Source organism: Hypanus sabinus, chromosome X2, assembly GCF_030144855.1.
Source record: "Hypanus sabinus isolate sHypSab1 chromosome X2, sHypSab1.hap1, whole genome shotgun sequence".
Taxonomy (NCBI): domain Eukaryota; kingdom Metazoa; phylum Chordata; class Chondrichthyes; order Myliobatiformes; family Dasyatidae; genus Hypanus; species Hypanus sabinus.
Genome location: NC_082739.1, coordinates 34,936,652 through 34,950,554, shown reverse-complemented (window position 1 = coordinate 34,950,554; position 13,903 = coordinate 34,936,652). Strand labels below are relative to the sequence as shown.

Genomic DNA, 13,903 nt, shown 5'->3' with positions numbered 1-13,903 from the left:
TTACAATCCCATGAATGTGATCTCACCTTTCCTGTTATGAGTTTTACCCATACAGACTCAGTATATGAACCCTCCATTATGTCCCTTCTGAGTGCAGCTCCTCCCTCCCCCCTCGTTTACTTTCCTAGAACATCAAAACCCTGGTGTATTAAGCACCCATTCCTTTCCCTCTCTCAACCAAGTCTCTGTATAGGCCACAACATCGGAGTTCCATGAACTGATCCATGCTCTAAATTGATCACCTTTACCCATAATACTGCTAACAAGAAAGAACACACATTTCAAACTATCCATCCCCCCTGTCTGTTTTTTACTGGCCCTGACATCTACCTTCGTCTCCATCCCTTCACTTTCTGACTCAGTGCTTGAGTTCCCATCCCCTTGCCAAACTAGTTTAAACCTTCCCGAGTAGCACTATCGAAACTCCTGGCCAGAATATTGGTTCCCCTCCAGTTCAGGTACATGTCCATCTTGCACAGGTCACCCCTGCCCCAGAAGAGGTTCCAATGATCCAAGAACCTGAAGTCCTACCCCCTGCACCACTTCCTCAGCCACTCATTCATCTGTACTGTCATCCTATTCCTGCCCGACTAGCACATTGCACTGGAAGTAATCCTGAGATTACTGTTTTTGAGGTCCTGCTCTTCAGCCTTCCCTAACTCCCTATACTCACTGGCCAAGACCTCTTCCCCCTTTCTACCTGTCATTGGTGTCAATATACACTACGACCTCTGGCTGCTCACCCTCCCTCTTGAGAATATTCTGCAGCTGCTCTGAGACATCCTGGACCCTAGCACCTGGGAGGAACTCTGTCACAGCCAAAGTACCTCCCGTCCATTCCCCTAACTATAGAGTCTTCTATCACTATCGCTCCTTCCCTGCTGAGCCTCAGAGCCTGCCACAGTGCCACTGGGCCCTGATAGGTCATCACCTCAGAAGTATCTAAAGGGGTGTTTTTGTCGCTGAGGGGAATGGCCACAGGAGAATCCTGCACTGACTGCTTACTTCTGGTGGACACCCATCTATGATCTGGAGCCTACACTCTGGGTGTGACCACCTCAGGAAAAGTCTCATCGATGAGGTTTTCAGCCTCCTGGATGGCCTTGAGTACATCCAACTCTAGTTTCTTGACCGTGTCAGTCAGGAGCCGAAGTTGGGTACACTTCCGGCGGATATAATCAGTTAGGTACCTTGAATCCAACATCTCACAGGAGGAGCATTCCATTGACCTTACTACCATCCTGCCTACACTGAATTTAAGGACTATGGATTTACAGACAAGAAAACTTGTTCTTACCTGTGCCTTCTTTCTGAAACTTACCTAGGTCAATTCTCAGCTTCCTCTCTGCAAGCTCATTATACTTTTGGCTCTAACTTCTTAAGCTACAGTTCTGTAATCAAATAAAATAATTCCAAATGACTCAGCACCCTTAGCCTCCACCTGTTCTTGCCAAAGCCTGTTGAGCCAAATTCTCCCATTCAAACCCTGGCCCACTCCGACAATTGCTACTCTGCATATACCTCGCTTCTTTTCATTGGCTCAAATAAAACGCACTCCCAATAAGCCTTGTTGTTTGTAAATGGCTTCTGCTCTGCAACAATCTTGTTTCTCATTTGCTACTTCAAAGATACTTGGGTAATATATCCAGGTTTGTTGATTATACTAATCTGGATGGCAGAGTGGAAGTAAGAAGGGTGTGTTATAAGGGAATATGGGCTCAAGGAATGGAACATAATGAGGAAAAATAAGTGAATTCACACAAAATGCTGGAGGAATCAGCAGGGCAGGCAGCATCTATGGAAATGAATATGTATTTATGTGGAAAAAAGTGAGTTTTATAAATATTAAAAGATTGATTTTCAGAAGCTGAAAGATGATATGCAATACAGCATTAGAAAACAAAATAGTATGTTGACCCTTACTGCAAGAGCATTTGAGTGCAAGGATAAAGGCATCTTACTGGAGTTACATAGGACTCTGATGAGACTGCACGTTGATCAATGATTATATGTCTCGCCTCACCTACATAAGGAAGGGTATACCTACAGTAGAGGGTGTATAATTAAGGTTCATCAGATTGATTCAAGGTGAGTTTGTAATATGAGGAGATGTTCAGTGGACTGGGCCTGCACTCTACTGAAGAAGAATGAAAAATAGATCCTATGTGAGGGCATCGTTAGAAAAAAAAAACAGAAATGGGAAGAGAGATTGTGACAGTGAGGAAAAGATCTCCAGAATGGGACTGGGATCTAATGGGCTGAGGATCCTGTGTGAACTAGAATCATTTCCTTCAGATCAGCACCAGCACACCATAGGACACAGCAAAAGACTCTAGCACATAGGACACAGTAAAAGAATTAGGCCCTTTGGCCCATTGAGCCTATTCCACCATTTAATTGTGGCTGATTTATTTTCCCTCTCAACCTCATTCTCCAACCTTCTCCTATAACCTTTGATGCACTTACTGTAGAACATATCAAACTCTGCTTTAAATATATCCAATGACTAGGCCTCCATAGCTGTCTGTGACAATGAATACCACAGATTCACCACCCTCTGGCTAAAGGAATTTTTCCTCATCTCTGTTCTAAATGGACAACCCTCTATTCTGAGGCTGTGCCCTCTGATCCTAGACTCCCCCACAACTGGAAACATCCTCTCCATGTGCACTCTATTTAGGCCTTTCAATATTCAATAGGTTTCAATAAGATCCCCCTTCATTCTTCTAAACTCCAGTGAGCACAGGCACAGTACCATCAAATGCTCCTTATACATTAACCATTCAATTTTAAAAGCATGTACGCAAAATACAACTCTGAGATGTGTCTTCTGCAGATAGCCATAAAATATAGGAAAACCATGGACGTCATTGAGGACCCCTCCCATCATTCTCATTATTCTCATAATGGCATAACTCCAATGCCAGCACATTCTTTCTTAGATATGGCACCTAAAACTTCTCACAATAATCTAAATATTGTCTGACCAATGCCTTATAAAGCCACAGCATTACATCCTTTCTTTTATTTTCTATTCTGCTTGAAATGAATGCTAACATTGCATTTGCCTTCCTTGCTAGCAACTTAACTTGCAAATTAATCTGCAAGAGGACACCCAGGTTCCTTTGCACCTCCGATTTCTGTATTTCTCTCCATTTAGAAAATAGCCTATGCCTTTATTTCTTCTAAGTGCCTTTATTTCTTTCAGTGTATGACCATTCACTTCCCTACACTATATTCCATCTGCCACTTCTTTGCACATTCTCCTAATCTGTCCAAGTCCTTCTACAGACTCCCTGCTTCATCATCACTACCTACCCCTCCACCTATCTTTGTATCATCCACAAACTTGGCCACAAAGTCATCAGTTCTATCATCCAGATCGTTAACATATAATGTAAAAAGAATCAGTCCCAACACAGCTGAATGTGGAATACCACTAGTCACTGAAAACAGAAAAACAGAAAAAGCCCCCCTTTTCCCACTGTTTGCCTCCTGCCAATCATCCAATCTTCTATCCATGCTTGTGTGGCGACCCACTTCCCAGCGCACTTGAACCAGCTCACAAAGCGACGCGCGCCGGCATTGAGGCCGATCCCAAAGAGGGTGCCCTGCAATACCATGGGTTCTTATCTTGTTTTGCAGATTCATGTGCAGAACCTTGTCAAATGCCTTCTGAAAATCCAAGTAAACAACATCCACTGATTCTCTTTTGTTAATCTTGCCTGTTATTTCCTTAAGGAATTCCTACAGATCTGTCGAGCAAGATTTCCCCTTAAGGAAACCATGCTGACTTTGGCCTACTTTATTCTGTGCCTCCAAGTGCTCCAAAACCTCATCCTTAATAATGGAATCTAACATCTTTCCAACCACTGAAGTCAGGGTAGCTGACCTATAATCGCCTCTCTTTTGCCTCCATCTTTTCTTAAAAAGTGGGATGATATTTGCAATTTTCCAGTCCTCCAGAACCATTCCAGAATCTAGTGATTCCTGAACGATCACTACTAATGCCTCCACAATCTCTCCAACCACCTCTTTCAGAACCCTGGGAGTGTAGTCCATCTGGTCTAGACCTATCTACGTTCAGACCTTTCAGCTTCCCAGGCACATTCTCTATAGTAATAGTGACGACTCTCACTTCTGACTCCTGATGCTCTTGAAGTTCTGGTATCCTACTCGTGTCTCCCACAATGATGACTGATGTAAAATACTTAATTAGTTCGTCCACTATTTCTTCGACCCCCATTACTAAGTCTGCAGCATTATTTTCCAGTGACAAGAAGTCCACTCTTAGCTCTTTTTCACTCTTCATATATTTTTGAAAATAAATCTTTTGGTATCCTCTTTTATATTATTAGCTGGCTTACCTTCATATTTCACTTTTTCTCTCCTTACAACTTTTTTATTTGGCTTTTGTTTACTTTTAAACGCTTCCCAATCCTCTAGCTTACCACTAATTTTTGCTCTATTATATGCTCTCTCTTTTGCTACTATGCTGTCTTTGAGTTCCCTTGTCAGCCACGGTTGCCTCATCCTCTCTTTAGAACACTTCTCCTTTGGGATGAACAGATCGTGCGTCTTCCAAATTACTCCCAGAAACTCCAGTCCTTGCTGCTCTATGGTCATCCCTGCTTGTATCCCTTTCCAATCAAATGTGGCCAGCTTCTCTCTCATACCTCAGTAGTTACCTTTACTCAACTGTAATACCGCTCATCCAATTGTTGTTTTGAAATGTAGTAGCGGTCTGGGGGTAATGTAATTGTTGGAAATGTGTAGAATTCACAACCACCGATGTGGTGACGTAATTACGCAAAGTACTTTTACCGCACCTTGTGCTCAGTGTTTGGAGTTCAATAATAAGTTGTTACGTTTTTTTCTTAAATATGAAACACTTCACATCAGTTTTTTTGCGAAACCCTACAGGGGGCAGTACGCCCTGGTTATTGTCACTCTGCTGCTGAAGAGAATCAGGCTGATTTCTGCTGCCATCAATCTGTACCTGAGCTGTATTTTTCGGTACTTGAATGCCAGCAAGCTGCCGCCTGCAGTCCACATTGCAATACTACAATTCTGGCTGGCTTCTCACTACACCCAAAGTGAAATCTGCCCATCGGCTCCTGTAGCTTGAAGTATCTGTCATTGATGGATGGTACAGTGGGTAGCCAGGTCACTGGCACGGCCTGCTTTTGTCATTTCCAGTCCACGTGGACCACTCAACTCGAATCCAGCCACTTCACCCCCACAGTAGTTTCAGGTGCAATGTGAAGCACTACTTCTCTGTGCAGTGAGGGTGGATAGTATCGTGCTGGGCAAACAATGACTTCACCATCATAAGAAGAGCATGGCATTACAAGCACATGGAATGTTAGAAGAATGGCAAGCACACTGCAGATTGATATGAACAGGTATTCATTGCTTGGAGAGAAGAGGATGTGAACTCCTCTGCAGAAAGTTGCTTACTTTTCCCATCATCCTTTTGATCTGCGGCTTGCAGGTTGTGAAAAAAGTTTTGGGATGTCAGGAAGAGGCGGGATACCCAGTTTCTGACCTCTTGTAGCAGCTGGGTTATGTGGCTGATCCAGATGATTTTCTGTTGGATGGTTACCCTCAGGATATCAATACAGAGGGGATGATGAAGCCACCAAATAACAAGGATGTTCAAGCGATTTTTTGCTGAGGAAGGTTTTTGCCTGTTACTGGTGAGGTGTGGATATAACTTGTCTCTAGACAAACCATGCCAGAACATCTTCTTAGACTTGCAACAGGCAGGTGTGATCTACAAGCGTTCAGGGAGTGGAGCTGAATATCCCCACTTCCAATGTTCCCTCTAGGGTGTGCCTCTACCTCGTTGGCATGTTAGGTATATTTCATGATCGTACACAGTCACTTTCCCTTTTCCTTATCAAGGAGTGATAGGCAGACACAGGAGAACAAAACAGTCATGAAGTGAATAAAACAAATGTGCACATGGGTGAAGCTAGAAGCTGGCAGAAATCATCAAGGATAGTCCAATGAATGCAGGGGCAAGTTAGAAGCTGATGACCAGTGGAATTCTGTTCAAAGTCCACCCAAGAGGAGAGGGGCTGAGAGCAGATTTGCAAGAGATAGATGATTCAAAAGAACTCCGTTTATGTCTGCACCAGGTAAGGTGGGGTGAGGAATACAGTTTACTGCAAGGTCGATCAAGCTATGAGGAACTTTACCTCATCTGGATCTGGGAGATGGGCTGATGCTCAGATTTGTTTTATTCTGAATGAACTGTAATTGCTTTATTCTTGTCACATGTACCAAGATGTAGTGAAAAGCTTGTCTTGCATACAGTTCCTGAAGATTATTTACACAGTGCATTGTGAGAGAACAAGGTAAAACGAGAAGGAAAAAATCTAGAATAAAGTCCAACAACTGAAGTGAAAGTGCTGTGCAGGCAAACATTAAAGTGCAAGATCATAGCGAGGTATATTGTGAGGTCAAGTGTCCATCTTATTTGTACGAGGAACTATTTAATAGTCTTACAACATTGATGTAGAAGCTTTGCTTGAGCCTGGTGGTATGTGCTTTCAGGCTAATGCATCTTTAGCCCAATGGAAGAGGGAAGAAGAGAGAATGTCCAGGGTGGGTGGGGTCTTTGAGTACTCTGACTACTTTATTGAGATAGACAGAGTCCGTAGAGTGGAGGCTCATTTCCATTATGTGATGAGTTTCTTGCAGTCACATGCAAAGTAGTTGCCATACCAAGCAGTTATGCATCCAAATAGATTGCTTCCTATGGAGCATTGACAAAAATTGGCAAGGGTTAACAGGGCCATGCCAAATTTCTCTAGCATCTTGAGGAAGTACAGGTGTTGGTAAGCTTTCTTGGCCATGGTGTTTATGTAATTGAACCAGGACAGGTGTTTGGTGTTGTTCACTTCAAGGAACTTGACTCTTAATCCTGTCAACATCAATACCGTTGATGTAGACAGGAGCAGGTGCACTGTCTCCATCCAGAAGTCAATGACTAACTATTTTGTTTTGTTGACATGGAGGGAAAGGTTACTGTCATAAAACCATGTCAGCTATCTTTCTCGTTCCTGTACTCTGACTCACTGTTGTTAGAGATAAAACCTGCTATGGTGGTGTCATTGGCAGATTTGTAGATTGAGTTTGAGCAGAATCGGGCCACTCAGTACTGAGTGCACAAGGAGTAGAGTAGGGTCTGAGGATGCAACCTTATGGAGCACCAGTTTTCAGAATAATCATTGCAGAGGTGGCACTGCCTGTCCTTATTCATTGTGGTCTGTTAGTTAGGAAGTCAAGAATTTAGTGGCAGAGGAAGGCATTGATTCCAGAGGGCCATTATAATTGCTAGATGTCACATGTAGAATGATGAGGAAGAAATAACAAGGTTTTACATCAGCCCTTGTCTGAATCCAAAAATGACCACTTGGTTTTGATTTTGGTTCTGTTGCTGTAAGTAACAGCTTGAGCTTGGTTGTGCTTGAGCTCACTTGCTCCAAATTTGTTCTGAGAACAGGTGAAGTGAAGAGAGGGAAAGTGTCCGGATTCCACAACTGGGTGCGGTTTTACTTTGCAGAAAAAAACAAGGAGCTGAATTACTATAGTTACAACTATGATGGTCCGGTAAGTACCTATTTGGAATCTGGGATGTACTGAGATGCAGGATCAACAATGAAGATGTAGAATGTTGGAGTATTCTTGGGAAAGCCTGAACTGAGCTCCTGACCTGTGTATAAAATGCATCAGCACAATTTCACTTCAATAACATTTCCTCCTTCTGCCTCCACCTCATTTACTTGTAAAATCCTGGCCCATGCCTTTATTATCTCCAGACCTGAACGTTCTAATGCTTCCCTGGCCTCTCATCATCTCCTCCATAATTTCCAGTAAACTGACTGATAAAAAGCCACATGCTTATGGAACCATGTCTCCTTGTCACTAAATGCCAGAGTTTTAAAATTATCATTTTATGTTCTGATTCCCCCACAGCCATGACTCTGCCCACAGTGCAAATACCCTTAGTCTGACACCCTCTATGATATCTGAGCTCCTTCAGTTATAGTATCCACACATTCTGTTGCTACCTGTTACTATCTTTCCTTTCAGTTAGTCCTGACGAAGGTTCTCGGCCCGAAATGTCGACAGCGCTTCTCCCTGTAGATGGTGCATTCCACCAGCATTTTGTGTGTCTTGCTCCCATTTTATTCTCCTCACATTCCCATCAACTCCCTATCAGATTCTACCACTCACTTACACATTAGGGGCAATTTACAGTGGCCAATTAATCTAACAAACTGCCTGTTCTTTGGAACATGGGTGGGAACTGGAGAACCCAGAAGAAACCTCCTGTTATTATGTGGGTTTCCTCCCACATTCCAGAGATGTGGTAATTAGTAAATTGATGGACTATAGCAAGGGAATGGGATTGACAGAGATATGGCATGGGCCTGATGGGCTCAATAGGTTGTAAGAAAATATATTATAAAAATCCTCCTCTGAACCTTAATGCAAATACCTACTCCCTTGGGTCATTTGTGTGAATCAAACCAGTAGGATTTGGGATTGAGAATGCTTTATCTCCAGTTCTTATCAAATCTTTTTTCACTAAAAGTAGTCAGTGGACTTTAATGCCTGCATCCTTATTGGTAATTCCCAGAATTAAACCAGGGCTGGTTTATGGGGTTCTGTGAATTCTTTACAAGCTGGGCCTTGACCACTGCCAGCCTTGGGTAGAGGAATACCACAGCAGATTGTTGTTCAGTTGTACTTGCATCAAGTGAATACTAACCCAAAGGAGTTGATCCAGTCAAAGTGTTGGGACAAGAATCTGGTGCATAATTTTTTCTGTTTTCATTTTCTTGGGGTTCAATAGTTGACAGCTTACCCTGTCTCCACAGTGGACCAACTATCCTGAGGTTCTAGCAATGCAGTTCAATTGGAATGGATATTACAAAGAAGTGGGCTCAGAGATCATTGGTTCCAGTCCCGAGTTTGACTTCGCCATTTATACTCTCTGCTTCATTGCAAAGCCTGACAAATCGTAAGTGCTATTGTCAATTCCTCTGTAGATTTTTGAGTAATGCATGTTTCTACATGTTTCCACAACAGAAAAGGCAGATTGGGAAGGGGGGTAAACAAGGAAAAATTGATTCCACTATCAGAAAGTAAGGTAGCTAACTGAGACAGAATTAAGCTTAAAGTGAGAGACAGAGAACATTCTGAATCAACAAATTCTAAAGGATTTCCCTGAATGCTTTTTGTATTCAGTGATAAAAAGGGAAATTGAAAAGTATGCTGAAGAAAAATATGTCTATGATTATGAGTATACTGCTAAAACTAATTTTTATATGCTTTTCAAAGAACCAACATAGGAACAATGGGGTGAATAGCCTCCAGCGCTGTCATGTGAGTCCACTTAAATGGTTCTGAGAAGGATGCTCATTTTACCACAGAGGAACAAACTTGTATCCTGTGTCATAATCAGGCTTGCTGTAAAAGGACATAAATATCCTGCAGCAGTGTGTTTCATTTAGATAAAACAGAAAATGTTGTAAATACTCAGCAGGTCAGGCTAATATCTGTGGGAAGAGAAACAGCGCAAATGCTTCAGGTCAAAAATCCTTCATCAAAACCAGGAAAGACACAAAAGAAATTTGTTAAAATGCAGGGAGGACAGGGTGTGATGTTTCTAGTAGGGTAAACTGTAAATGGGCATCTAGTCAATGAGTGAATAGGAATAATCAAAGTGAGAATAACAACAAAAGAATGTAGGAGTTGCAAAATGCAGAGCAAAAAGACAGGCTCAGCAGGTTAGGTTGGGCACACTCTACTCTGAAAGAAAAAGGGGAGAAAGAAACAACAAACATGCTGAGTCAGATAGGCAACTGATACAGACATTAATCAAATTACCTGAAGTTGTAGAATTCAATATTAAGTTCATTTGTAGCTTGCCAAAATGGAAGACGAGATGCTGTTGCTCAGGCTTGCATTGGGCCTTGTTATGATGACATGGGAGGCCAGAGACTGATAGGTAGTGTGGCAGTGGAATGGAGAACAAAATGTGCAACAGGAAGCTCAGGGTCACTGCATGCTGAATGCAGGTGCTTCAGAATCACACAATCTAAAATTTGCTTCTCCAGTGTAGAAAGAACCACTGAGTAAAAGAACAATTCAGGTTCCTTTCAATGTAATCTTATCTCATTAGCCAAACACGGGCTTTAAAGTTTTGCAATCATGAAGCTGGTGTTGAAAGTTGTAATCAGAGAGATTAAAATTTCAAGACTTACTTCATTATTGTAGCAAAACATGTATTATCTCTGGCTTGCTGTGCTCCAATTATAACCACCTTTGGATGTGTTGGGGTGTCCTAGGTGGTATAGAGAATCTAAGACCAGGGGCGATCGTCGGGGTTGCATGATTCAGCAACAGTTATGTATTCTGTTGACTCTGCAGATGCACAGTGAGCCTTGGTGGGAAGACCATAAATATTCAGACCTACACCTGGACTAAGTCCACATATGGAAATGGGAAGAAGTATGTAGCATCAACCTTCCCACTGACACCTTGAGAAAACCATCAGTCTTCTCTATGACTCCATGTGAGGAACTCAAGACTTCTTGAAGAGTCAGTGATCCAGAATTGTGCTTCCAAGATTATCTGTTATGAAATAAAGGAAATTAATTTGCATTATCTACTTACAGTTGATTAGTTCATTAGTTGATTAGTTCCTGCTTGCATTCCACTGCTTAAACTCAACAGCACTTTTATTCTAGCAATGCACAATTTATTATCCATCCCTTTGCTGCCCAGATTCTGCTGTTCATATCTATTTTGCACGATGTGAAGAGCAATGTGAAGTTGAACTTCTGAATTGGAGGATTAACTTCAACAGGATACCAGAGAATCTAGCCAAGATGGCCTATAACTGCTCACCATATTCCAAGTATATTCTGTCCAATGCCGTATAAAGCCTCAGTATTAAATCCTTACTTTTAAATTCTAGTCCTCTTTCCTGTAATAACATAGGCTCTTAATGTGTTTAGCAGCCTTATATGCAGCATCCTGTCAAAGGCTTTCTGAAAATCCATGCAAACAATATCCATTGACTCTCCTTTGTCTATCCTGCCTGTTATTTTCCAAAAAAAATTCCAATATATGTGTCAGACAAGAATTTCTCTCAAGGAAACCATGCTGACTGACTTTGGCCTATTTTATCACGTGCCTCCAAGTACTCCAAAACCATCCGTAATAATGGACTCCAACATCTTCACAATCACTGAAGTCAGAATAACTGCCCTAAAATTTCCTGCCTTTTGCCTTCCTCCCTTCTTCAAGTGTGGAGTGACATTTGCAAAGTTCCAGTCTTCCCCAATTATTCCAGAATCTCGCATTCTTGAGAGATCACTACTCCACAACTTCTTCAGCTACATCTTTCAGAATGCTGGTGGGGGGTAGTCCATCTGGTCTAGATGACTTATTTATCTTTAGAGTTTTCTGCTTCCCAAGCACCTTCTCCTTAGTAATAGTGACTACACTCACATATGCCCCCTGACACTCTCCAATTTATGGCATATTGGGGTGTTTTCCACAATGAAGACTGACACAAAATACTTATTGATATGGTGGTCTCATCTTTCCTTTAGAATATTTCCTCTTCCTTAGGATGAATCTATCCTGCACCTTCTGAGTTGCTTCCAGAAACACCAGCTATTGCTGTTCTGCCATCATCCCTGCTAGTGTTCCCTTCTAATTAACTTTGGTCAGCTCCTCTCATATACCTTTGTAATTCCCTTTACTCCACAGCAATACTGGTTCATCTGATTTTAGCTCCTCCCTCTCAAACAACAAGTTGATCATATTATGATCACTGTCTCCTATGGGTTCCTTCACCCTAAGCTCCCTAATCAAAACAGGTTCATTACCTAACACCCAATCCAGAATTGCCTTTTCTGTAGTGGGCTCAACCACAAATTGCTCTTTAAAAAAAACACCTCCACAGCATTCTACAAATCCCTATCTTGGGATTCAGCACCAACTTGATTTTTTCAATCTACCTGCATATTGAAGTCCCCCATGACTAACGTAACATTACACTTTTTACATACTTTTTCTATCTTCTGTTGTAAATTGTACTGTTTGGAGGTCTGTACACAATTCCCATCTGGGTTTTTTTTTTAAATCCTTGCAGTTTTTTAACTCTATCCACAAGAATTCTACATCTTCCCTTTCTGAGAATTTAATTTCATATTTTACCAACAGAGCCACCCACCTGCCTTTTAAGTTCCCAATTGTGATCTTCTTTCAGCTACACTCAGTGACACCACCAATGTTATGCCCACCAATTTCTAATTGCGCTACAAGATAATCTACCTTATTTTGTGCATCCAAATATAACACCTTCAGTCCTGTATTCACCACCTTTTTCAATGTTGTCCCCATAGTACCAGAAATTAAGTTCTTGTCCCTTTTTAAGCTTTGTCTTTTTCTTTATTCTGGAGACTCTTGTAACTTCCCCTGCATTCTTTTCCCTTTACTTTATCCCCACTTTTGCAAACTGTTGGACCCACCCACTACTCTTTGGTTTAAAGTCCTGTCTACAACCCTTGTTATACAATTCACTAGGACCCAGGTCCCAGCATGATTCAGGTGGAGCTCATTCCATTGGAATAGCTCCCTCCTTCCCCAATACTGGTGTCAATATTCCATAAATTGAAATCCACTTGTCCCACACCAATCTTTGAAACACTCAATTAACTCTCTGATCCTATTAAACCTTTATCAATTTGTGTATGGCTCAGGTAACAATCCAAAGATGATTACCTTTTTGCTACTGCATTTTGAATTAATCCCTAGCTGCTCAAATTCCCTCAGTAGAACCTCTTTCCTTGTTCTTCCTATGTTGCTGATACCCACTTGGACCACAACAACTAGATCATTTCCCCTCCCACACCAAATTCCTTTGCAGGTCAGATGAGATGTCCTGAATCTGGGCACCAGGCAGACAACACAGCCTTCTGGACTCTCAATCCTTACCTCAGAGAGTTGTGACTATTCTCCTGACTGTACTAACCCCAATCACAACTGCGTTTCTCTTCTCTCCCCCTCTTGAATGGCTCTCCGAACCACAGTACCACGGTTCAGTTGCTCATCCTTCCTACAGACCCCACGCACATCCTCACAGGGAGCAACAATCTCAGACCTTTGGGCAAGCTCAAGAGCTGAGGCTCCTCCTGCACTACCTGTGGGATCCTGCTACTTGTCTCTCTGACAATCACACCCTCTTGTCCCTTGTCATAGATTTAAACTAATGGGTGCAACTGCCTCCTGAAACACAGTGCCCAAGTAACATTCTTCCTCCCTAAAGTATCATAATATTTGAAGCTCAGATTCCTGCATAACTATTTTATTCAATTTTCTGAGTTGCTATTTTTTTAGTTATATAAAACTATACTGTACGTAACAAAAAAAAAATCCTTACTTGGTCTTATCTGCTACTCACCTGTGCCTCTGTCTCTTCTCGCTGAAGCCCCTTGAGCCAAAGCCACTCTAACACTGCCCACTCCAACAATGGCTACTCCCACAATTGCCGCTCTGTTTAAAGCTCATTTCTTTTTATTGGCTCAAGTAAAACTCACTCCCAATGAGTCTTGTTTTTTTTAATGACTCCTGCTCTATTCAGATGTCGCTCTCTCAATTGCTACTTCAAAGAATGCAATTATTCATATTTTATGTTCCAATTATTCACATGTAAATTAACCAAACAGCAAAAATATCCCAACCAAGATTATGTATGTCTGGCTAATGCAAAGCGGAAACACAGGTGACATACTAATGACCACTGCATGTACATTAATGGCTTGTGACAGTGACAGGAGTTTCAAGTTAAAAAGATGAGATACTCTGAGGC

At 41.8% G+C, this 13,903-nt stretch overlaps 1 protein-coding gene across 1 annotated transcript in view; it reads left to right on the top strand.

The window, feature by feature from the left end:
* Positions 1 to 10,564, top strand: part of endou (endonuclease, polyU-specific) — a 35,361-nt gene extending 24,797 nt beyond the window's left edge. Inside the window, exons 7-9 of the mRNA XM_059957330.1 lie at positions 7,514 to 7,620; positions 8,895 to 9,037; positions 10,450 to 10,564. Of these exons, the coding sequence (XP_059813313.1) occupies positions 7,514 to 7,620; positions 8,895 to 9,037; positions 10,450 to 10,564 (365 nt within the window). The remainder of the gene's footprint in view (positions 1 to 7,513; positions 7,621 to 8,894; positions 9,038 to 10,449) is intronic.
* Positions 10,565 to 13,903: the final 3,339 nt, after the last annotated feature.